Genomic DNA, 24,259 nt, shown 5'->3' with positions numbered 1-24,259 from the left:
TCTTATCACATATTATTGTGAACTTACATATTGAACAAACAAAATTGTTTTTCTTTTGATATAAGTTTTGTAAGTTTCAAGGTTTTTTTTTTTTTTGAGGAGAAATGAATACAAATATTTGGCACATCATTTTTTGCTAGTCTTTTGTAAGCGGCTTTTTCCACCTTTTGGTGCATTCCCATGAAGGCGGAAATCTGGGGCCCTTTGTTTTATGGAGGAGAACCCTCCGCCATCTAAGATTCGCTGGAAATTTATGCGCTCCTCCCGCTTCTCTTGCTTTTCTACCCAATTCCCTTCCTTTCCCATTATAAAAATATACTTTGGCCATTTCATTTGGGTTGCTTTGGACTTTTTCTTGCATATTTTTCACGGACTGTGGCTTCGGTGTTTGCCCCATTCCCCTCGTCTTTAGTCGCACACACATTAGAAGTCTCTTATGTCTTTGTCTCAGTTTGTGGTGCTCGCCGAGTGCAATTTGTCTGCCCGCCTCTTCTCACTCTTCCTTTTCCCTTCTCATTACCCCGCCACTACCACTCCCCTACTCACAGTTGAGCAGTCACTGGCGAGCGGTGTGGACTTGACTCCCAGCGAATGCAACGAACGTTGAAGTTGTTAATTGCGATGGTCGTCAGCCGCAACGACAAACTCTCCATCTCCGTCCGTGCAACCGCCTCTTTCTAAAACTCAGTTGCTGTCTCTTTCGCCGGCTGAAGGTGCCTGAAAACCTGGCCGAAAACAGAGGAAAGGCCCGGAGTCCGCAGACCGGAGCAACCTACTACTCCCACAGTCAGCGCCATGAAAATGAGCTGCATTCAGAATCGGTGAAACGGCGAGGGGAAGAGCGATGCACTGGCCATAATTCACATATACAATATTAAATTACCCATAATGTAAACGAAAATAAATGGTGAACATATTATGTTTAAAGGAAAATACGTTCATTAAAAACCACATAGTATTGTGACTGACTTTAGGACATACGACTTTTATTATTTACTCTTTCCTACATTTTCTAGGATCGAATGAGAGCAGGAACTTTTATTACCAAACCATTTTTCAAGTGTAGAGACAGACAGAGAGGGCGACACACTCACTCATGTATGGATTCTAAGTCAGAAATGTGCGATGTTTATCACCATCATCTACCTACACGTATCCGTACCGCGGGCCTGTAAATTATCCCAAAAAAAGCAAGCAATCCGAAAAGATACCCTGAATACATCTATGTATCTCTATCCCTCCTGCACTGTGGCACTTAAAATTTATAATTATTTTCCGCTTGTTGCATGCGGCCGGCCTCTCTATCTTTCCCCGTTTACTCCATACATATCTCCTTCTGCCACTCTTCAACTTTGCCATGTGGAAATCTTTCCGTTACTCATTCGTGGCTTTTTAATTTCCTCTTCTATGGTCTTCCCTGCATTGCGAACAATGCAACTTTACTTTAACAAATTTTCCTTCGGCTTGCCTTATTTTTTGGCGGATCTCTGACATTAACCTAGGGCCGTGTCATCCACCCACAGGCCCCCGTCCATGGATACCCTTGGGTACCCACTCCTTACCCCCGTTTTTGCTGTCTCTGATGTTTACCTTGTTGCTGCCTCGCTGACTTCGTTGTTGATTGCCAGCTGACAGTGGCAGCAGCCACAGAAATAACGTAAAAAAAAAGAAAATAATAATAAAACCGGGCAAACCTCAACTTAAAACTCTTTCACATGGAATTTAAAGCTCTGCGGCAGATTTCAGATGCGGGCTCAGCATAACCAATTAACCATGAGAAGTGCTCTGGAAGCCAGCGATATCTATCTTTCTGTCTATCCATCTTTCAAAGCTAATATCCATCTACTTGGGCAGATATGAGTTTATTAAGCGAGTCATCTAGCTGCACTACAAAAGTGATTGCAGCTCCTGACAACGAAATGAACTTTTGAATGGATATTGCTAATTTAATCAATTAATATCTTTTAATTGAAGGTATCACTCATATTGTAATTAAATTTAAATTTTTTGTCTTTATTAACTAGTTTGTTATATATCTGCACTTCTCTAAAGAACCCAAACAAAAATAGTCTTTATTATTCTTTCACTTCTTTTTTGGTCACATTTTGTTTATAAACAGACGTGTTGACTGGCCTCCCCTCCATGGACTTTATGCCATATCAAACTAAATTTAGTATATAGCACGATAGATTTAAAGTCTCGAATGCCAAGGTCAGGCTAGAAGCAATCATAAATTGGATATGTTTATAGAGGGGCTAAGAAAAAGAACTAGCGAAGAATGATTGGGAGCTTCAGTTTACTTGAAACTGGCATGACTTATGTTTTCGGCACTTATTTTTAAATAAACTTGAAATGGTTCTATATTTTTTAATTATTTACTGAGTCGCTTGTTTATTTGTGATAAAAGAAAAGTATTCTACAATCTTATGTGAGTACATGTCAAAAAAATTTGTTTTGTGATTACCCGCTAAATGTGATGCGTGTGCCGAATTGTTTAGAACTGATTGTACACCCTATTTTCGAGAAGAACAATTTTTTTTATTAAATGATATGATTTTTAACTAGTTATTCACCACTTATGAAGATAAAAAGTCAGTAAATCTACAAAATTATTCAAATTATAATTAGTCTCTCTTGGTTCTGTTAAGCTTATAATTAAAGAATTATATGTTGTTGTTTATTTTTTTTTTGGCTAATAACGGCTACATGATTAATAAATTATTTATTAAAACCAATTAAATAAACACTTCATTCAAAGTTGGCGCCCTCTCAGCTCCCACGCATGCTCTTCTCTCTCTCTCCTTCCTTTGGCGTCGCTCTCTTTCTTCGGTTATACAGCGCTCTCGCTCAGACACACACAGCTCCAATTGAGCGCCAGGCTTGGTATTTTTTAGTGTATTTCATGAGCCCGCAACGTTGCACAGTGGGCACAAACAGTAGTTTAAAGCTGTGATAAAGTATTTAAATTTTGAATGGAATAAATTAAATATATTGAAAAACAAAATTAATAATGAAATTAAATTTCTCAAAAAACCATTTTGTATATAATAGAATAATGTATGTTATAAATAACAGAAATTTTTACAAATCCCCATATGGATAACATACGTACGCAAAATGCGCTTTTCTTAGACATCGAGTCTTGTTGTGTCTGGCCCACTGTGCGTTGGCAGAGCAGAGCGACAGACGCATCGGCAGAGGCAGCAAACAACATTGGATATTTTTCAGTTGCCGTTTCTCCGTTGCCGAAAGCAGACGTTTGAGCCGGTTTGAATTCAAAAATCTCGCTCTCCTGTTCGCGTTTGTGTTTTTGTTCGTTACGAATTCAAAACAAAAACAACTACCGAGGTGAACACGCATTTTGAGTTATTTTTAAAAGAAGAAGCGGCAGATTCTGCTCTTTTTTCTCGGTTTCTCCATGCTGAAACCGAAATAAAACCCAACAACAACCGAAAAACCGATTTTGTGAGTGCAATAAACCAAACTGCAGCGGTGTAAATATGCGTTGTTCGGTGTGTGTTAGTGCGGTGCATCTACGAAAATAAAACACGCATCAAAAAGTATACAATCCTATATATATACTCTCATCTATATGCATGAGCCGATCCGAGTGAAATTATTTGCCTAGAAATTGGTTGGCCGAATATTTGAAAGCCCCCAATATTTGCATATAAGCCGCAGTTTGACAGTCACCGAGCAAGAGCGCAAAAACCCGTCAAACGGGTTAAAAAACTCGTAAAAAGAGATATTTATGGAAAAAAAATTGTTACTGTTTTGTGAGAGCAAAATTGCCGAAAGCAAAAGGTTAACAAAAATTATAGCAATTACCGGAGAATATATTTTTAACCGCCCTCTAAGAAAAAACCCTATCAGAGATATTGCAGTGCTATAAGTTTGTGAAGTAACGAAGCAGCAACTGCAATTTCAGCATCAGCAGCATCTGGGAAAATAGTAATTTGATCTAAGCACGCCCACAATAGGAGCAGAAACCCTTCAAGAAGTAAACTAAAAAAGCCACAGCATCAACAGCACCAGAAGAACAAAATAATAGCTTGAAGACATACAAGATATAATATCTACAGCAGCAACTTTAAGAACTATACACATCCTCAAAATTTAAGGGGAAAATATGCACTTTATCGAATACAAGTAACCAAGTTAAAGAAACTGGAACTGCAACCTCAAAGGATTACATCTGTACTTTGGCTTAGAAGATCCGGAGCAGAAGCTTATGATTGACCCGGAACCAATGCAGTACTAGGACAAACTTTTTGAAGCAGCAGCAGCAATCGCAGCAAGAGCAGCCGCAGCAGTACTTACTGCAGCAGCAGCACCGAGCAGCAACAAACAACAGTGGCATTTTACAGCGAAGGTGCCGAAAGACGTTGGGTGCGTCAGGCAGTCATGGGGGTATTGAGATGGCGCGATTCCCCCGGATCGCGGATATCGGGCTCAATTGGCAATAGCAGCGGCAACAGCAACAACAATCACCACCACAGCAGCAATAGCAACAGCAGCAGCGGCAACAACAACGCTCATCAGCAGCAACACAACAACAATCACATCAACAATAATATGAACAACAACAACAATCGCGAGGTATGTGTGGGAATATAAAATATACATATATCTGTTACCCGATCCCATTTTCAATTCCAATTCCGATTCTGTTTTGACAACAACAACAAAAACGTGGCATTACGTTTGGGATACATTTCCATTAATTAAATGCAATTTGGGCGTTTGTAATTGATGTTGTTCGCTGGCGTTGTCCGTTGTTGTTTTTTCACTTTTGGCTCTGTTTGCGGTTAGTCACAAACATGTTGTTGCACTTTTTGAGAGCAATCGCGCACCGTGTGGGTGTCAAAGTGCAGCTGAAATGCGAGTTTTGAGAGCGATTGGAAACTAACAAAAAATTATTATTGTACTTCAATCGTTTTTTTTATATATTTGTGATTAGATAGCTGTGCCCTTCAGCACAAAGGTTTATAATTGCTAATTGGTTTCATACATAAATCATCAAGGGAAATACTTGTCTATATTGATTTTGTTTATATCAAGGGAATTGATTGTGTTCTTTATATAAGTTTTGATTGGAATAAATGTAGTTCATATCAAAAGTTATCAATTTAAAAAGTACTATAAAACTGCGTTTAAGATCATATTACGTCTAAAATTGTTAAAGCCCCTATACGATTGTTCACTGCCTTATTATGTATTCACAGTTTGTGAGCCATTGCCAGTCCCAAGTTCCACTTAAAAACCCCCTTTTTAATACCCCTGATAATGGCTTTTGAAACTGCTCCATGAAACCATTGTAGGGTGTGTTCCCCGGATCGTTCTCGATGGCTTATCAACCGCCACCGAATATGGCCCGCTTTAATACCAAAAAAATGAATGAAAAACGTTCGTTTTATTGTAATTTTCATTAAAATGTTACTCAGCGTCTGTTCACACATGACTTGCTCTCTGTGAGTGTGTGTAGTTTGTGTGCTTTTAAGTTGCTTAATTTAAATAAAGTCAGAGTCAACAACTCCATGAACGCCTCACTGATAACACACATGTTGAATGATGCTTTGTAATTTTTATGTCGCAAGACAGTGAACGCAATTTGTTGCCGGACTACCTAGAAAGTCAAGAATCTTCGGAGGCAATTTGTTGGTCGATTGGAAAATCGACTAGAAAACGATGAGAAGAAGAGAGATACAAGAGACAGCCGGAGTTGACACATTTCGTATAAATCACTCAACAGCCGTCGCCACAGCGAAAGCGGAATCAAGTTTTTGGTACGAGGTCTAGGGACTCATCATTATGATGACGATGATTGGGTTGTTGATTGTGATTGAGATTGTGATTGCATTCATCATCATTATGCCCATTAGCCGCATTCTCCGCTCGAAGCTTTTACCTACGCACTTTTACTTCTACGCCAAGCTTCTCTTCCCCTCTCTCTGTAACAGCAAATGTATCTCGAAGATACTTTTGACTTGCACAACTTTCGCCAAACACACAGATAGATCGCACGCTCCAATTGAGGTTTTTAGCCCCGTTCTCCATTCGAATTCCCCAATTCCCAAAATTGTTATCGCCACCTTGTACATTTCTTTTTTTTAGCCTGTTCGTTTTAGATTTTCGATACACTAAAAACAAAATGCAGTTTAATCGAAAGTGTAATAATAAATGCATGACCCAAGTTCATACATATTCCACATTTAAATTCTTACCCAAGAACTGAATGAAAGGTGGCGACAGTTTGGTTTTCTGTGCACATGTATCCGAGCAAAAATTCTCTTTCAGGCCCCATTCAGTCTGCTGATGATACAGATGATGATGTTGAATACAAAAAGCCGCAAACTTTCGCTGCTTGCTTAGCAGATACATTTGTATCTCCCTCTTTCGATTTCGTAAGCATTCCACATGTGCTATCCCTTTGTGTATCTGCCAGATACTTTCGATGGCTACATATCAGCTGGGGAAATTTCTCGCTGCGTTTGATGTCAAGGTTTCCCCGGCTAATTCTGAATAGAGGGTACCACTTGAAATGTTTAGAGACCTGCGTTTTTCTCCCACCCATAACCTCCTGCTGCGTGTGCACTTCAAGATACTCGTACAATGATACAAGATACTGTACAGGGGAAGGGGCTTGGACAATTCTGAAACCGAGAACGAGTTGAAGAAACCGCCTCAAGGTCTCTCGGAAACGCTTTCGCTTTTTGTCGCCACTTGAAGACTGTCTGCCCTTAAATGGCCAGCATGTAACTAACGATCGGTGCAGAGGTGCAGGCGACTCCTATACCTCATAAATCCCCCACTACCCTCTATATGTACTATATACCACATATGTATATGTATATATATATATAATGCATATGGATTGCAGTTGAGCTGGAGGCGAGTGTCTTGCATAATGGCCCACGATTAATGGGTAAAAAAAAGGAGTATGCATGAGAGGGGCAGAGAACTGCTAATGAAAAGACTCCTTTTCTGTCTGCGCTCGCTTATTTTTTACTTTTCTGTAGTGATTCATGGCCCGTGGTATAGCGTCATTTAGTCAATCGTTCAGTTAGTCAATTGCTAAAGCCACCGCGTACTTCCTTCTGGGAACGACCACCACCGGATATCCATTTTGCATTTTGCAAAAAAGAAATGAAGCAAAATTTAAAAAAAAAAAAATTATGTGTGATTCTCTTTGACAATAATGACGATGTTGGCAGGAGAACGATGATGATGATTATGCCATGCCTCAGACTGATTAAAAGCAGACAACAATGCCCACACAAGAGGGAGAAAAGCAGGAAGAAGGCGGTAAAATCGAGTACGGGAACACCAGACAGAGGATAACCCACACGATACTGCAAATGCCCTAACAGTAGGAGAAAAGAGAAACCGATAAGGTAGTGCAGGTAGTGCCTGAGATCCTATATACCAGATAAGACTCGGCAACTGATGGATCAATGAATGGTAAACAAACACACAAGAGGAGCAGAGAAAGTAGCTATCGATAGGGATATGGCCTTCCAAGAACTGTTGTTCAGGGTATGTGTTGTAGGTATCAGTTGAAGATCTTGTTATGGTAAGAAAAATATACAGAAATAGATTGCTTGCTGTTTACAGTTGGGTATAATTGGAAAAACGGTCTACAATGCGTGATAAATAGCGAATAGATTAGGTAACTAATATATGATTAGGAAAATGTGTTTGAAAATATAACAAGTAATGTTATAACATAAGAAATGGCATTACTGCATCGCCGCTATTGACTGTTTCGTTATGATAAGCTATTGTCGCCCATGAATGTAAAGGGTCTACACCCATTACTATAATTTGGCATAACATTTTACCCCAAAGCGTTACCAGTTTCATTTATTCCTAGGCTCCCCACACGTGTTTCTCCATTTCTATCGCCCCCCCTTTTTAACCCATTCGCGCTGGCAGCAATTGTTGGCTCTGCATTTACAATGGCTTATATGGATGGCCATATGTACATATATGCATACTATACATATATCCAAGTAATGGCAACAAATGTGATGACAATGCGGCATTAAAAAGCATGAAAAACCTAGCCAGCAATTGTTGTTTTGGTTTCTGTTGCTGCTGCTGTTATTGTGTAATGTTAAAAGTTGTGTTGACGACATTGACTTGCCAGCATTGTTTTTGTTGTTGTACCTGCTGCTGATGGCAGCGGTAAAAGCAATCACAAATAACAAAAAAAAAAATGAGTAAATAAAAATGAAAATATAAAATTGCTTTTTGGGGGGAGACAATAAAGTCAATTCTGTGCATTTGCGGTTACAGAAATGGAAGCTTTGGCCAAATATTGACACTGGCTTATTAGCTACCTTAACACAGTTTTCAGTGGGCTATCTTGGCCACACCTTTCCACAGTGTATATCTTTATCTGTTTCTGCTGTAAGATAAGATATCATTTTGGAGGTCTTCGTCTGCTTTTATTTGCCCGAAATAAAGAAGAAACACATTTTTATCATTCTTCTTTATTTATATATACAAATTTAAACTGTAGATAAGGTCGCACATTATTTGTGTATCTTTTCTTTAATGATTAAACAATTTTCGTGTTTGTGCGCGAAAACACTTTGGGGCAGCTGCTTGGTTTATATTTCTTTTTTCGAGGGCCATCAGAGACACACTTCCACCATCTAAAAAAGAATCTTGACAAATTGAAAGCTGACAAAATTGCGACAGTCGACGTCAAATGTTGACAAATAAAGTGGTTATATGGCGAAATCGGTTCTGGACTATAAATATATACTATATGCCACAGGCCCACACCTTTTAACAGCTCGAAATTATGAAATTTTTCAACCAAAAATTTCACTCAAAAGAATCTGTCAGCCTTTGTGCCGCTATATCTTTTGTTTGCCCCCACCTCAAGCAAAAGTAAAAGTTGTTTCTTTTTTCATTATAGACAGTCATAAATAAGCCCAGATATTCGGATTTAATATTCTGTTAATACCTTTATTATGTCGCCCAGATTTTCACTTTGTTTTCTATATGCAAACTATATCGATATGTGAATGTTTATACACACACACACACACACACTGATTTTAATCGCTTTCGCTTTATTTGTTTCCCAGACTAAACAAAACAAATCGTTTCTATAGAAGCGGCTTAGCTCAAACGAAAAACGTTTTTTTTAATGGCAAATTTGTGAAAATTACTCGCGCTCATTTCAATTTGAAATTAATGAAAAATAGTTGCCATTGTTGCGATTTTATTGCAATTAACTTTGGCAACCATTGTATGTTCGTTTTGGCCTCCGATCGGCGAACTTGGCGCCTTTTTTCTCGCCGTTTCTTGTTGGCGACGCACTGAAGTTGCCAAATGTTATTGACCCAAATTGAAAACGTATAAAAAAAAGAATAATACACGAGGCAGCCATTCGAAATAGAACCAAGCAAACAGAAAAACCGAATTAAAAAAGTACAAACAGTGGAGCTTGGCACAGTGGAGCAGGCAGGCTGGCTAGATGGCTCGATTTATGACCACATGGTACTCCGTAAACTGGAGGCCATTTATATTGCCTGACATTTTGACACGACTCTGCCAGCGAGTGAAAAATGCAAGTAGAACTCAAATTATATACGGCAGATCAATTTTGTGGCCAGTGGTTGCGGTTTTTGTGGCTGAAAAAATGGTCTTGTAAAAATATACAAATTAAAATTGGGCCAAAATAGAAACTTCTTGAGCTCTTAAAATAGTACTACTTATTTTTTTAAGAATATTCTTAAATAATTGTATAATTGACATGCAGAAAATCTTATCTTATTACTTAATTTACCTGCCAATAAGTTGCATTTGATCAGGTAAGAGTACAATTATCTCGATCAGTAAATACGAACTTTCTCAACTTTATTCGAACCCCCCGGTGTTTGTACTCCTCTTGATCGCATTCGTTTATATTACTTTTATTTATACGCATTCCTTGTCTCTCCGTTTAAGGCAAGTATTTGCATATCTGTTATCTGGCTCTAAGTTTTGTTTAAACATTGGCAAATTTAGCACATGCCGCTCCTCCACACCGCACTTCCCTCCCTTCCCCTCGCTTGGCCTAAATTGCAGCAGCTGAGCCAACAGACGCCAGTAGGCTCGGATTTTCCAAAAGTGCGGGCAAAAGCGAAACGAAATTCCACGGCCCGAAGTGGAAACCTTGTCGCGTCTGTTTGTTGACAAACTAATTACAACATTTTGCATTTGGAGTTCGCTTTTAATTAGCTGGAGATACAGATGCGAACGCAATCTGAGCTTGAGTTCGAGTCTTGAGATCGCGACTTGACTTTTACTATCAATTAACATAATTGGCGGCGCCTGCTTCGTTCGCCGTCTCCCGATTCGATTATTTGCACAATGTAATTTGTCATGATTAGATACATTTGGCTAACTGCAACTGTTTCGTTAATTGGCGACAGAGTCTAAAAAGCAATTTGGGTCACACACACACGCACACACACACACTGCCGTTCATCCATCGACCGAGGAATTTCAATTTTTAAAGCAACGGCGATTTGGCCGTCGAGAACTCTGCGATGAAATCTATTAGCCAACTGGCGGTCTTTGAACTTTCCACACGTTCTCCATTTCCCTGCATCTCTCTATGAGCCGGAGATTTATGTATATCATAATCATGGCAGGCACAGCTTCAAAGAAGAACCTCTAAGGCATTGCACGCTCAAGTTTGCCATTTTGTTGAATACGTCTTCTAAGTAAAGGGTATTTGTACTTTCATATATGAATATCATGCACACAACATGTAAAATGGTTTAGCTTCTTGTCATTAGAACAGTAAACCAAAATGTATTATATCTTTATTTCGCATGAGAGCAGCAAAAAGGGTATCCCATCTTCGTGGCTCTTTCGTTGCGTCCGCTTTGTGGGCCATATTGCGCATACGCCATGTTCGCCGGGCCTAGATGGCAAAGCCGAGATATGCGGGCCCATGCTGCATTTGATGCCTGCCGTGGAGCCAAAGCGAGATGCTTATCCCCAACTGGCCGAGATGAGATGGCTGGAGAATCATTTTGCGCTGTTGTCTTCTTGCCACGCTTTGTTGTCTTTGTTTTGCCGGGAAAGAGAAGTGAAAAGTTGCCATAAGCAGCAGCATTTGTTTGGTTTTTTTTTCTTTTTGTTCGTTTTCGATGCGTTGGTGACCCAGAAAAGCTTTCATACCAGCTGCTAACTGACGGTTCTGATGGTGCCAGTGGTGGCTGTAAAGTACCCGAATGCGACCGCAGTGGATCGGGGGAACAGCTGCAAGTGTTTTGCTCCAGGTCGCTTCATTTTACTGCCACTCCCCTTCCACTTCGATTTCAGAGGGCCTCTCGAGTCTTCGTCTGTCGTCGCAGTTGAAATGCAAGTGGGAATCGGAATTGGTTCAGCATATGGTCATGACGTTCGCTGTACATGGGCCAACTGATTTATGTGTTGAATACGGGGGCAAATGGCAGTTTCAAATATCCATCTCTTGTTTGTTTTGTTTTATCTGCTACCAATTAATATTCAAACAAATTTAAGTAAAAGAGATTTATAGATTTATAGCTCATAGAGATTATTCTGCATTAGACAAAGTAACATAACTTTTTCACTTGCACAATTTGCATTAACTTTATCCATATATAACCATCACCACTTTACGCATGCCAAGCTTTTATTTATTTTTTTTTTTCTTCATTACTTCACCATTTAAAAGGTAGATATGTGTTTAATGAAAAACTTGTGCCATTAAAAATTTACATGTTAGCTAAGTACAGGTTTCTTTACCACTTTTTTGTTTTTTTCCGTGGTAAACGAGTTTTATTTACAAACAATTTTTACCCGTAGTTGATTTCACAGTTCTCGTGTTAAACGAACAAGTTTATTTGGCTTTAGTTAGCTATTTGCCGTTCAAACGAGCTGTTGACGGTGCCCGCTTATGTAATCATAATTCACATAGTGGCTGTCAAACTGTAGACAGCTGAGCTGAGCTGGAACAATACAACAATCAAAGTGTGTAATTACTGCCAATATGTAGAAAAAGAATAATAATTTAAGCTTTGATTTGCCTTGCCATTAGTCAGGATATAATTATAGAACTATGCACAATCAAAGCTGTTCATACTTGGTTAAGTTTTTGTTTATAAATATAAGCTATGTCATTATAGGCTTTACCAACGGATGTTTAAGACGCTTGAAAATCTTCTAGCATTCTTTTCTCCCAGAGAATTTCAAAGACACTTTCTTTGGCCGACATTTATCACTTTCAAATTCTATAATTGGTTCTCAGCTAGATTTCTGCTGATACATTTTTTTCAAATTCGCTTCGGGAAATTTATCTCACTCTGCGTTGGCAATTATTTCAATTTGCCTGTCGACTCGCGCTGACTGACTCGAATGCTTTCTATGACAATTTGCAATTGCTGGAATTGCAATGCCAATTGGCTCGGATATTTTCTGAATCAATCATTCAAGCCACTGGCCACTCTATTATACTTTTTGCAACAATTTCACTTTGCCTCGCAAAACTTTCATTTTAATTAGGAGCGAGGCAAAGAGAAGCAAAACAAAATCAAAATCAATTTCAGATAACTAGCCAAGAGATTGGATTGGAAAACCGACCGCAGATTCAATTTTCAGAGGTCAATTAGCACAACTCTTGACGGACATGTGGCTGTGGGGGAAAAAACCGGTTTTTGATCATTTTAACAATTTTTATTCACTTACCATTCGAAAGGCACCATTTGAAAATAAAAATTTTTCTGCTGCTTTACTTCGCATTGTTTGTTGCTCAACGAAAAGTCAAACGTGGCTAATTACCAGGTATTGCTGGCGTCATTGTTTGCGGCAAATTCGTGTGCAAGGTGTGTCTAAGCAGCAGTTTTGCGGACCCGTCACAATAACACTCGCAAAGTCACCCGATCGCGATTGAAACCACCCACCCGAATGGCCTTTGGGTGCACTAAGGTTTCAGTTGCGAAAATCACTGAAAAAAAAAAACAATTGGATTGCCAAAAGAAATTCAAGTTTTTATATGGCATATGTGTGGCATTTGTATTTCTATGCTTAAATTGTATTTACTGGGCAAGTTAATTCCTATGATATGTAGACTGATGCATACTTTTCTTCTAGTGCATCACTAAAATAGCTTAGAAAACGAAGTCTTGTTGATATGGACTGTAAATTGAAACCTTAGTTATCCTTCATGCTCGGTCTGACAGTCTAGACATTGTGTTTTACCTAATCGAAACAGGCAGAGTCGTGAGTTGAGTCACTCGGAAAACTATCAAATAATGAACGAAATCAAAAGACCAATAGCCGCTTCTTGAGTCATTCACCCAAGAACCAATAAATTGCCCAGCAATGTCCCATAAATTCGGAACCAATACTATAGATACAAACTATCTATACACTTTCCTGGTTCTCGGCATTGTATTTGACTAATTTCAATAAATCTTTTGTGATTTCTGTTGCTATTTCTATTCACACACTCTCTTTGGTCTATTTTAATCAAAGCCACCCAAGTTCAAATGTCAATGGCAAGTAAATTGAGTAAAATAACACAAAATCAACGTTTTGCTAATGGACAGCCAATTTTGCGTTCGCACACGCTGTCGCACAGATACAAAGATACACAGATACGAATGTATCTTTAATTGCCGCAAATTGGCTTTGAGCTAACTTTGCTATGGATTTTTTCTCTTCCCAATTTTCCCTTTTTTTTATTTTCTCGTTTTTTTTTTTGCGCTGCAGTCAAGTCAATTTACATCCTGCGGAGGAGGACACGCGTGGGCGCTGTGGGCGTGGCAGCAGCGCGTAGGTGGCACTAATTCAGTTTCCTGTCCCTGGCGCCTGCCACTTAATGACAGGCGTCTCTCGTCTCGTTGCCTCCTTCCAGAATGTTTAGCCTTCCACGAAATGGGCTCCGAGGTTTTTATTCTCCTACCTGAATTTCCCGGGTGTTTCGAGCCATGTGCTGATGTCACGTTCGGGATCGCGATCCACAGCCCTATGGTCACCGCCTTTCGTAAATCCTCATTACTGCATGCCACACGCTTCAGTTTCTGACTCTTACTTGGGTTTTCTTTATTTTTAGTTAATTGTTTATGGTTGACTTTTTTTTGTTTGGCTCGTAAAAAGTATATTTTCTGAAATGTTTATGGGGGACATCTGAAAACCAGCGCCAGGTACGACAATTTCAATTTATTTACGATCGTTTGTATACATATATATGTACATATTTTTTAAGAATGTGAGGCTGGTCACGTCGAAATGGCGTTGCAAACAGTTTTGCAAATTAATGAGGCAGTTATGTACAGAGGAGAAAAATTGTACTACTTTAAAAGATCTGTGCACTTTGTTGCCCTAATTTAATTACATTGCAATTTTGAAGAAGCCTTGCTCTATTTAATAAAAAAAATATAGAACATTAAAATTTGTGTTGATTTCCCTTCTGCCGGTCTTATCATTTATTTACGTTCAGTTTCATTTTATGACTGCTGATTTGGAACTCAGTTTGAATGCATTTAACCCACAATATAATCGATGCAATGCTCCAGAAAATTTTCCACGTCACCCCTCGTAAATAAATATTAGAATTTCAGACATTAGATAAGCGAAAAGCTGGGCCAAATTGGTTTTGTTCGTCTATTTGCATATGATAAAAGTATTGATTTTCGTTGCCGACAAAGTGGAGACACACCTCCCGAAATCAGATTATTTTTGGGGGGGTAATAACCAAACTAGTGTCACTTCATTTGACAAGATTATTAGCCACAGCCAAATAAAAACAGAACAAGGCCCGAAACCGTAAACAAAATTATATGTTCTTGTTTGCTCGACGCGCTTTAACACTTAACAACAACAGACGGCAACAAGAACTAAAGGTCAAATGGGCTGTAAACATAAAGCAAATGAGGCAGTTGTAAAAACGAAAAAAAATTCGAAGCGGGTTGAAAGAGCTTCCTCTGCAGATTGCGCAATTCCCTGAACCACAGCAGCCAACCGAAAGAAAAAAGAAAATTAAGGAAACCAGTCCTTACATGGCCAAACTCAGGAGCTCGCCAGGTGAAAGCCCTCGCTTCCTTGGCCATTCTGTCAGCTGTCAAATGACATTTATTATAAAACATTTAAATGTCAACTTCGATCGTTTGGTGGCCAATTGTTTTCCCTGTCGCGCTGCCTATAAATTTCCAGCAGCTGACGATGTTGATGATTTGTGGCGGGGGAAATGCGCAGCTCCTTCGACCAACTCAAACGAGCCGTCAAATGGTCAGTCTTCTGTTTTTGGTCTTTTTATATTTTTTTATTTTGCCCTGCTGTCTTTGTCTCCTTTCATTTGGCTCAACAGATCGCCGCCTGAGCTGGTCATGATGTCATATCGGATAGACAAAGGCCGGCACGGTTGCCAAGTCGGTTTTGGCCGCGGTTGTGCCCTAACGGAAATGTTAAGAGGAGCTCTTAAAATTAGTTATTTTTAAAAGGGGGAAATGATAGTATGTGTATACCCTTTAAATGATAAATATGGGTATGTTTGCCGGTTGATTTATGAGACGATATCCAGGTGGAAATTGTTTATAAGAGTGTTTGGGTGAGGCCTGCGTAATCTTCAGATTGAATATAAATGTTATTTATTAAGGACATGCCTTTCATACAAACTTAAGAGCATTCAAATGCGCTGTTAACTTTCAACTTTCGCAGTGTGTAGTCATTCCTGAATGCCTTTTGCTGTTCTTTTAGTCCCGACATGGCTAATTCTGGTTGTTGTCGCTGCTATTTTTGCATTTGGGCGTTTCGACATGTGCTTATTGTAATTTCCAGCCGGCGCCTGTCCCAAAAGAGGGGTTACCAAACGAAGAATGATATAGGGGGGGCACTGCCCACCATCGAACCTCCAACTCAACCCTTTTGCTGTTTTCAGTTTTTGCCGGGTCTCTATGATGATTTAATATGTAGGCAACTCGCTTATGACATGGAAACAAGCCACAATCCACAAGCCGCAAAACGAGGCGAAACAAGAACTGTGTGAATGGAATGAATGGGTGGGGAGATGGTGGTTAGTGGATAGATGTTGGCTATAACCTAAGGGGGGGGGGGGGGGTCTATATGCTGGCTGTATAGTGGTAAATGGGCGGCAGCAAAAAAGGTGCGCCTTTAGCGGCTCCAGGGAAAACGCGGCACTGGCGAATATTTTTCGTTGCCTGACTCGGCAACGATTTTTTTGGCCAAAGTTCAGAGCACTTATGGGAGGGGGAAGGGGGGCAAGGAGTCGAGCGGGAGGCTGACTCCTCCGGTTTGGTTGACTCATGGAAGTCACGTATGTATGCCCAGCAAAAAAGCTGTGCTCGCATTTGGGACGCGGCATTCGGCGCTCTCAGCTTGGCACGCCATGTTTATTAATATTTAAATGCAACGAGGCATTCGCCATGCGAACAATTTCAGGCTTGAATGCGGCAGAAAGGGGCGTCCGCAGGGTGTTCGAAAGAGGGGGCTCCAGGGGGACCAAGGTGCCGTTTGCGTAATCCTTTGCCAATGCTCCAAATGCAGAGAATGCGAATGTTGGAGGACAGAACGATGAGAGTCCATTGGTGCCTACACATGTTACATTTCCAATGAAGCATGTTGTCCAAACACGAACATTTCCCTATCTACTTGCAGCCACCACTCCCACTTTATCGCACATTTGGCAGGGTTTGCAAATGATCATCATCATTTGTTGAAGGGATTTCCAATGGTTTACTTGTGTACGAGCTTGGGTTAGGTCATGAGTTGGCTTAGGTCACCCTCTGGTGGCAAATGGCTGTGAGACTTAACCTAAGCCAAGAAATAGGAGTATTGTCTGTATGGAATTTGCAATAGAAACGACCTTAATTTCGCACAGTGCAAGGAGTTACTGTGATACAACGTTTTCCCATCATGGCATCAGTTTATTATCCCTGGTTCGTGGGCTTGGCCACCTCATTAGTTGCACTTCCTGAACGAAGTTTCGTTGTGGTTTGCAAATGTTGCTCCTTTGGCAACGGGTAAGTGAAGCCTGTTAGCTGACCAGATCCGTTCCAGAACCCACTTTGTATCCATATCTCTTACAACTTGTGAGTCCTGCACGCATCCCACATCCGCTTTCAATTTGTTTCGCTGTATTTTCCGGCATGTTCCTTTACTTTCTGTACGTTTTTTCTTTTTTTTTCGGTTTCTGGTGAGGCAAAACCACTCGAGTTCGCCTGCAGTATCTCATACCCTGAACAGCTGTCTACTTATTATTTTGGCTTCTCCCCCGGCTTTAGTGCAGTGTTCTTGACTGCACCTGCTCCTCTTCAAGGAACAATTGTTTCCCATGAAGTGTACTCTGCTACTCTGTCTCTTTCTGCGTACGCCTCCTCATGTTTTTTTCCTTTTTGTTTTCCTGCCTGCACAAGGATGTTTATCCTTTCGGACTAGTTACCCACCGACTTTTGCCTCATTTGCATTACAAATCAGTAGCAGTTGAGCAAGTGAAAAATCCTTGCGGCGACCCAGTTTTCCTATCTATCTAAGTATCTCCTTTTAACAGTGCCTGCCAGCAGTTTGCGCATCAAAGATTCATTTCGCATAAATCGCTGACCGTTTTTAGCCTCGATTTTTTGACTCGATTCCCACGCTGTAATAAAAACCAACCTCTGGCAGTGCAGTTTTATTTAAGGGGAGAAAAGGAAATGAAAAAATATTTTTTTTTCAGAACTTAGGAAGGGGCGTTTCAGCTGCCCTTTTCAAATGTTTTTTTGCTCACTTTCAAAAACCTAACCAAAATTTTCCCCTCTTTTTTCTTTGCAGGTTAGTACCGAAAAAAAAAACGCACATGATGAATGGGATCGCGGAAAAAAAAGGTGGAGATGGGTCAAAAACAGCGAGTTTGCAATTTTAATGCTCATGAATTATGAGCTAAATCCGATTAGTAAGAGAATGATAAAGCAATAGAGCGCCTGGTACGGGTTTTATATTATCTCGGCATATTTTTAATTCGCCAAATGTAATTGGTGAGGCATTTATGGCATTTTGTGGCACGTTCCCTTTCCCCGCAATGGATTTATAGTTGGGAGCTAAGCCGTTCTGGTCAGGCTTAGGCAGGTTTCACTGTACACAGAGAGAAACTTGAGTAACACAAAATTTATTTATATTACGAAAACCCTGATTACTAGACATTATTTATTTTTGTCTTAATTTCCTCGTTCTATACAAACAAAAACAGAGCAGCAAGGCAATATTAAAAAAAAAAACACAATAGTTTTTCTGTGCGTGTACAATGAAATCTCTTAAGCGGCTTAGGCCATCGGCTCACTCTTAGGAACCAAAGGCAGCGAATAATCGTTCACCTGGCGGCTTTGGCCTGAGACAGGTGTAGCGCTCAATTAGCCATAAGACCCAGAGTCTCTACATTTTCTTCCCCTCCTTTCCCTGTAACTCTGTAACTTTTGGTTACTTTCACTAGCGTTGAAAACTGTGGGAGAACTTTTCCGAGACAGAATCGATATGTGTCTCAGCGCTGACAAGTTTTCGACTTTATTTCCCCAGATGAATGCCGTTGGTACTGTCAAGAAAATGGTATGGTAGAAAAGGCCATAACCCTTGGGTATACGCATCCGCATTGATATCCGTAGCGTGTGGGAAAAACTCGCAACTCAAATGGAGCTCAACTTCTGGGACAAGTTTTAATTACATGCGACATCCGTTGACATTTCCATTGATCAGGCCAAAACGGAAATTACTTTTGGGCCATCCATCTAGCGTTTTGGGCCATTTTGAGATTGTTTGCCCACACATTAGGGCAATTGTTTGCTCTACTACTCGTCTCAGACGCTCATACTCATCTGTCTCAGTTTCATTTTCATGCTCAGCGTTTAGAGCTCGCAATTAAGCAATCAAGCAAATGTTGATTAATTAGTCAGCGAGTTAATGGAGCTGGGGAAAATCGCTTGATTTACATGTCAAGCGATTAACATTTAATTTAAATATAAATACATAGGCATTGACTTACAAGGTCATTTTGATTCCAGAGACAAAGATGTAAGAAAAGATTTGTAGCTTATTTCCTCCATATGATATATGAGGATTGAACTGAATTTTTTTTTTTCAAATATGATAGATGACTTTTTGAGCTTTGAATTTTATAACATTTTGAGACAAAACCACGCGAGTTTCGCCAAATCGCCCGACACTATGGTTAATGTCTTCATCTCACGCAGCTTTCGTTGGATATCATCATCAAGGTATCATCACAATGATTTCTTTATGAGACAAGTTTAATGAACTCCCCTGGCAAAATGTTTCATTAGCTTACAGTGGGGGCTTCAAAAGGGGAAACTGTAGTGCCCGAGAAAAACTCGCACATTTCATGTGGAGCTCGGTGGGTAATTAAGCGATGTGGCAACCCTGTCCGCCGCCATGGGTTCCCATAATTTATGGCCTGGCAAATAATTATAATAGTAACACAATGTCTGAAAGATGGGGAGGGGGTCTATCTCCCCACTATTCTCTGCCATTGTACAAAAGAGCCTTAAATTTTATTGCATTAGACGCAACTTTGTTACTCTTTGATTATGGGAAAATGCTGGAAAAGCCTCTGCGGCGGCTACTGCAGTAATTTCGTTGTTTTTCCCTCTCGACTTGGCCTGGCTAACGGTAAGCCCCGGCTAACTGCAATGGCCACTTTTTGTTGCTATTGTGGATTTCCTCGACTTTGTTGTTGTTGTGTCTCTGCCTGCATTTGCAATTATGCAAGTTGGGTTCTAGAGGCTGCAATTGAGATTGAGACGACGACTGCCACCAGACAAGACAACAAATTTAGTCGAGAGGAGGAAATAGAAGGGAAAGGAGCGGCACAGTGAAAAAAATCGTACTTGAATCTAGAGTAACCTAGATTCACCAGTAGCACCAATAGTTCCCTAAGAGATAAACTACTTTAAATATTAAGTATTTTTAATTTGTACGATCACTATTCATTAAACTTCTCAGTTCAATTTGGAAAAACTCCAAATGATTCCATTTTTTCTAGCCGTGCACAAGGAAATCAAGTCTTGGTAGTCGACTCTTTGGCCGCTTGCCACTTGTTTGCATAAGACTGGAATTCTGCGTTGCGTTGCGTCATTAATAAAAATGTCTAGCAATGGCTTAAAATTTATGGCAAGCTCTTGGCCTGGCCAGCACTTTAGACGAGGGAGACGGCACGATGCCGGTTGACAGTAAGCGGGTTTCCACTGTCCCCAACCTGCAGAACTGCAAACTGTAGTTGCTCTACGCTTGTGCTTGTCAAACTGTAATGAATTTTAAATCTCCTCGAGTGGTGAGATTTATGATTACTACTCGCACGCAATTTGTTTGCTCCACTTTTGGGAACCCAACTGTTCTGGAAATTGTGACACGTGGCTCTGTCACGCCTCCTCGTCCACCTTTTCCTGGCTTATATCAGTTGACTTTCAGCCCGTCATTGTCATAAAATAATAAATGCCGCTTATAAACACACATTGTCATCGTCAGGGGATGGGTAAATAAATGTAGGGGTAGTTGGGGAACATAACCAATCATTAATTCGATTGTGGCACAACTCTGTCTTTAGGGTTACCCCCATGCCCCCATTCGACAGGCTAAAATGTCAATAAAACTATTGTTGTCCGTGTCGGAGAGTGACCCAGAAAATGAGTTTGTTGACGTCATGCCGAGAGCCAGTGAATGTCCATTCGTCGTGCACTGGAAAAAATGTAGTTAAAGTCGTTTTCAGAAAGAACTAAAAGTAAAGTAGGTATATAAAAGTAGTAAGTGTGCATTTTCAAAGAATAACAGATTTTGCTTTCGTGGGCAATGAAAAAATCCTTGAGTTTCCATAACTTTTTCGCCCTGTGTAAAGGAAACGCGGTGAGCTCAATCATCCCTGTCAGCTGGACAGGGAAGAGGGACAGAGGGACCAGAGAGGAAGTTGAAAGGAAGCCAAGACGGAAGGATGCATTATGCTCGCCTTTCGGCTTTCTGTGGTTTTGTTTTATTCTCAGTTTCGCTGGAACTTCCGGTCCAAATGGATTTATTTTTCTTCTTTTACTTCCTCTTCTTCGCTACATTGGCTTTGGTTTATTTTTTATTAATTATTGCCTTTTTTGGTGGCCTAAATTTAGGTGTCAGCTGCTGGCGGCAGCTGCCAATTTGAAATTTTATACTTTGCGGTCAAACTTCTCTATCTCTGTCTCTCTCCCTTTCACTTGGCACGCGTTGGCACAAAACAGGTGCAAAGTCAGGTAAATAATGCGAAAAAGAAAAATAAAAGCCCTTTTAATGGGTTTTCCATTACACGCTGAGGTCATCGCTGCACTCACTGTAATCAAATTATTTCCAGCAGGAAAAATCCCCCAACGCCTCTATGAACTTGGCTAATTGTGATGACCTAAGCGCTGTGAGCCATTAATGGGTTAATAATGTGCCAAAGCAAATAAAAACCTTCTTAGCCTAATTAAATGTCGTTTCTAGCTGTTGATAATTGTAATTGCACCCCGAAAAGTTTAGCATTCCAGTCACAGCCGATTTTGGCCATTATCGAAAACGCTTCTGGCCAAAAGCGGGACAATCGTCGAAATGGGGGTTAAGCAAATTAGGGTCAAGTTGGCGAAGAGAGTGAGATTAATTGGGTTTTTGGTTGCCCGGTTAAGGGGAAGCCAGCATTTTATATATAAACATAAAATTAATACACCTTCTGAAATGGAGTATGTTTTCATTCCAGTTTTTAATAAATTAGTAACAGTACAAATTAAAACGTAAATATTTTCAAATTCCATCTTGTAGTGTACTTGACTGATTTTGTTGAACTCGAATAACAATCATTATACTTCTGCTTAAAACTCTTCGCCTTGGCTTACTTTCTGTACACTTTTGATCATTTGATACCCTGACGAGCAGAATTTTTCCACAGAACTTGCTTGAGACCTTCTAGAGTTGCATGGAGTGAGTGTTTGGAATTAAACAAAGCGTCTAATTCAAGCCAAAGCTTGATCCCAAGCCTAGGCTTCGATAGTTAGCTGGTTTGGCCAGCTCAACTTTCAGTTTTTGTGTGCCCCTCAAAAAGCAACAACTTTGGAGGAAAAATGACAAGCGGAAAACATTGTTTACATTGATTAAGCTGCAGAAAGAAGAAGGCGAAAAGGTAAAATTACTGGGCAAGAATTATGAGAATTAGCGGCAAATTATTTATGAATGGGGCGTGTTTAAATAAAGTGACTTGAGATCGAAGATCATTAGCATGCCAACAAGAAAATAAAGGAAGAACAAAAGAGAACAAGATCAGGGAACAGAGCTGAAATGGCTAACAGGTAACTGGGAGTGATATAAGACTTTGTTTCCCACCTTCATCCATCGATTCCGTCTGGTTTTTACAGCACCATCCAAAGAGATCTACTGGCGATTAACTTCTATGTGTGATGTGTAGATTATGTGCTGGCATTGTGTTCTTAACTGCTTTTGTGCCGTTTCACTGTCTAACTGTTGTTTTCAACAGGGCAAGCAACGACCTTAGGCTTAATTTATGCCGAAACACATACAAAAAAAAAAAAAAACACTCGCAACAGCCTTGTAATAGTTCCTACTACTCCTCCGATAGAAACTCTTTTTTCGTGAATAAATTCGCATATGAAGCAGGCAAATTAAAGGGTGTTTTGAATTGAATGTTTGTCTGTGATTACGCACATCGAGAGGTCTGCCTAAAATCTCATCAAGAGCTTTTCTTTATTTTGTTAGGAGATATAACTAGTTTGGCTCCATACTTTCTTAGCGTGTATCCATCTCACTCTGCTGCCAGCTGTCAATCTATGGCTATCTCTTTTCCTACTGGCATGCCGGAAAAGCATTGTTATTGCCAACTTTCGCTGGCAAGAAAAGTTGAAAATCTGACTGCATGGGTGTGTGAAAAGCGTTTGTTCAGTGTGCCCATGTAAATGTTATTTGCTGCTTGTTATTTGTTATTTCAGCCAACAATGCCATGGAAATTAGCTGACACAGAAATTGAAAAAAAAAGAAAAAAAAAGAAAACGCAGGCAGCTGATAAAGCTCACTCGAGCATTGCAGATTCAGATACAAGATACTCAGATACATTCGCAGCCAAGGCTTCTCATAAGCGGATCAGTCATTTGACATATTCATGCGGCTTAAAAACAAGTTTTTTTTGCCAAGATCGAGAGCTTTTGCCATTAGCCTTATTGGACATTTGCAATTCACTTAGTGCAGCATATGGGTACCCTCTCCATTTCTCGGGTCACGCGAGCCAAAAATCCATGTCAAAGTTCACAACAGTTACAGCAGAATAAAGTCTGCCCCACATGAACTCGGAGCACGCCACAAAAAGATTAAAAAAACAAGCCAACACATAAGAAATTAATGGCCATCAAGTGCGAAAAAGTTCATTTCTCTTCGCTTTTTTCTGTTCTTGTTTTTTTTTTATGACGCCTGTAAACTGTCACAGAAGATGGTAAAAGGGTGGGTATCTGGCAGATTGGTGGGCGACCTGGTCACCGGGTTTACCCCAGAGGCAACCGACAGCCAGAGATGACAAATGGGATTGTCGCATTGCCGTAGGTTTTACTTTATTTGGTTCAATGAACTGATGACTGGAGCGCAAGATAAATGCGGAGGTGTGTTTAGAAATGATTTAAAAAGGTGTGAATATTAACGGTACTACATTTTACGATTTCTATAAAATATATATAATTAAAGGGTTTATTAAATTCGAATAAATAATAAGAATAAATTTTATTGGAAATCCACAAGTACCCAACAAATTGATAAGGGTTAACCGCATTTGGAGAACTTCAAACTTGAATGAGATATCATGGTCCTCTTCAGTTTCAAAAATATCCCCAACATATTCGCAACCTTGTTCTTTTGTTTACACAATTCTCAAGAGCATTTCCCCCACTAAAAATCACCATTTGCCATCAGACACCCGCACTTCGTGTCCACACGCCTCAGATTGATTTGCTGCCAAAAACTATAATCATCTGACGGATCAGCCCACTTGGCCTCATTCGCCTTATAAACAAAAACTATGTGGATATTCATATGTTTCGATGCCTCTGTATGTAAATTACTTGACGCAGAGAAACCTTGACTCTGGTTCAATTAATAATTAAATCTCATTTGTTTTTCCGTCACTTTTTTATGGCTTTTGTTAATTGAATTTGAGGCGTAGAGACTCGTTGTTTTCTGGTTCTTTTTTGCCGGCCAAAACAAAGAAACCAAATCAATTCAAATTCGGCTAAGA

The 24,259-nt window shown here is 40.0% G+C and overlaps 1 protein-coding gene and 1 long non-coding RNA gene across 6 annotated transcripts in view; one reads left to right on the top strand and one right to left on the bottom strand.

Moving 5' to 3' along the window:
• The window catches only part of RapGAP1 (Rap GTPase activating protein 1), an 81,176-nt gene that overhangs the window by 45,180 nt on the left and 11,737 nt on the right, over positions 1 to 24,259 (top strand). Inside the window, exon 1 of one of the 5 annotated variants that reach the window (NM_001014478.2) lies at positions 3,227 to 4,599. The exons of the other annotated variants lie outside the window; for them this stretch is intronic. Within the exon in view, the coding sequence (NP_001014478.1) occupies positions 4,405 to 4,599 (195 nt within the window). The 5' untranslated portion in view covers positions 3,227 to 4,404. Of the gene's footprint in view, positions 1 to 3,226; positions 4,600 to 24,259 lie in introns of those variants that run through there. 5 annotated transcript variants of the gene reach the window in all.
• Positions 13,719 to 14,122, bottom strand: lncRNA:CR44082 (long non-coding RNA:CR44082). The gene has a single exon (NR_073737.1). It is a non-coding gene; the product is annotated as a long non-coding RNA:CR44082 (long non-coding RNA).

The sequence above is a fragment of the Drosophila melanogaster genome, chromosome 2L (genome assembly GCF_000001215.4).
Source record: "Drosophila melanogaster chromosome 2L".
NCBI lineage: Eukaryota > Metazoa > Arthropoda > Insecta > Diptera > Drosophilidae > Drosophila > Drosophila melanogaster.
The sequence above is the reverse complement of the archived record's forward strand: the minus strand, read 5'-3'. Positions and strand labels throughout refer to the sequence as shown.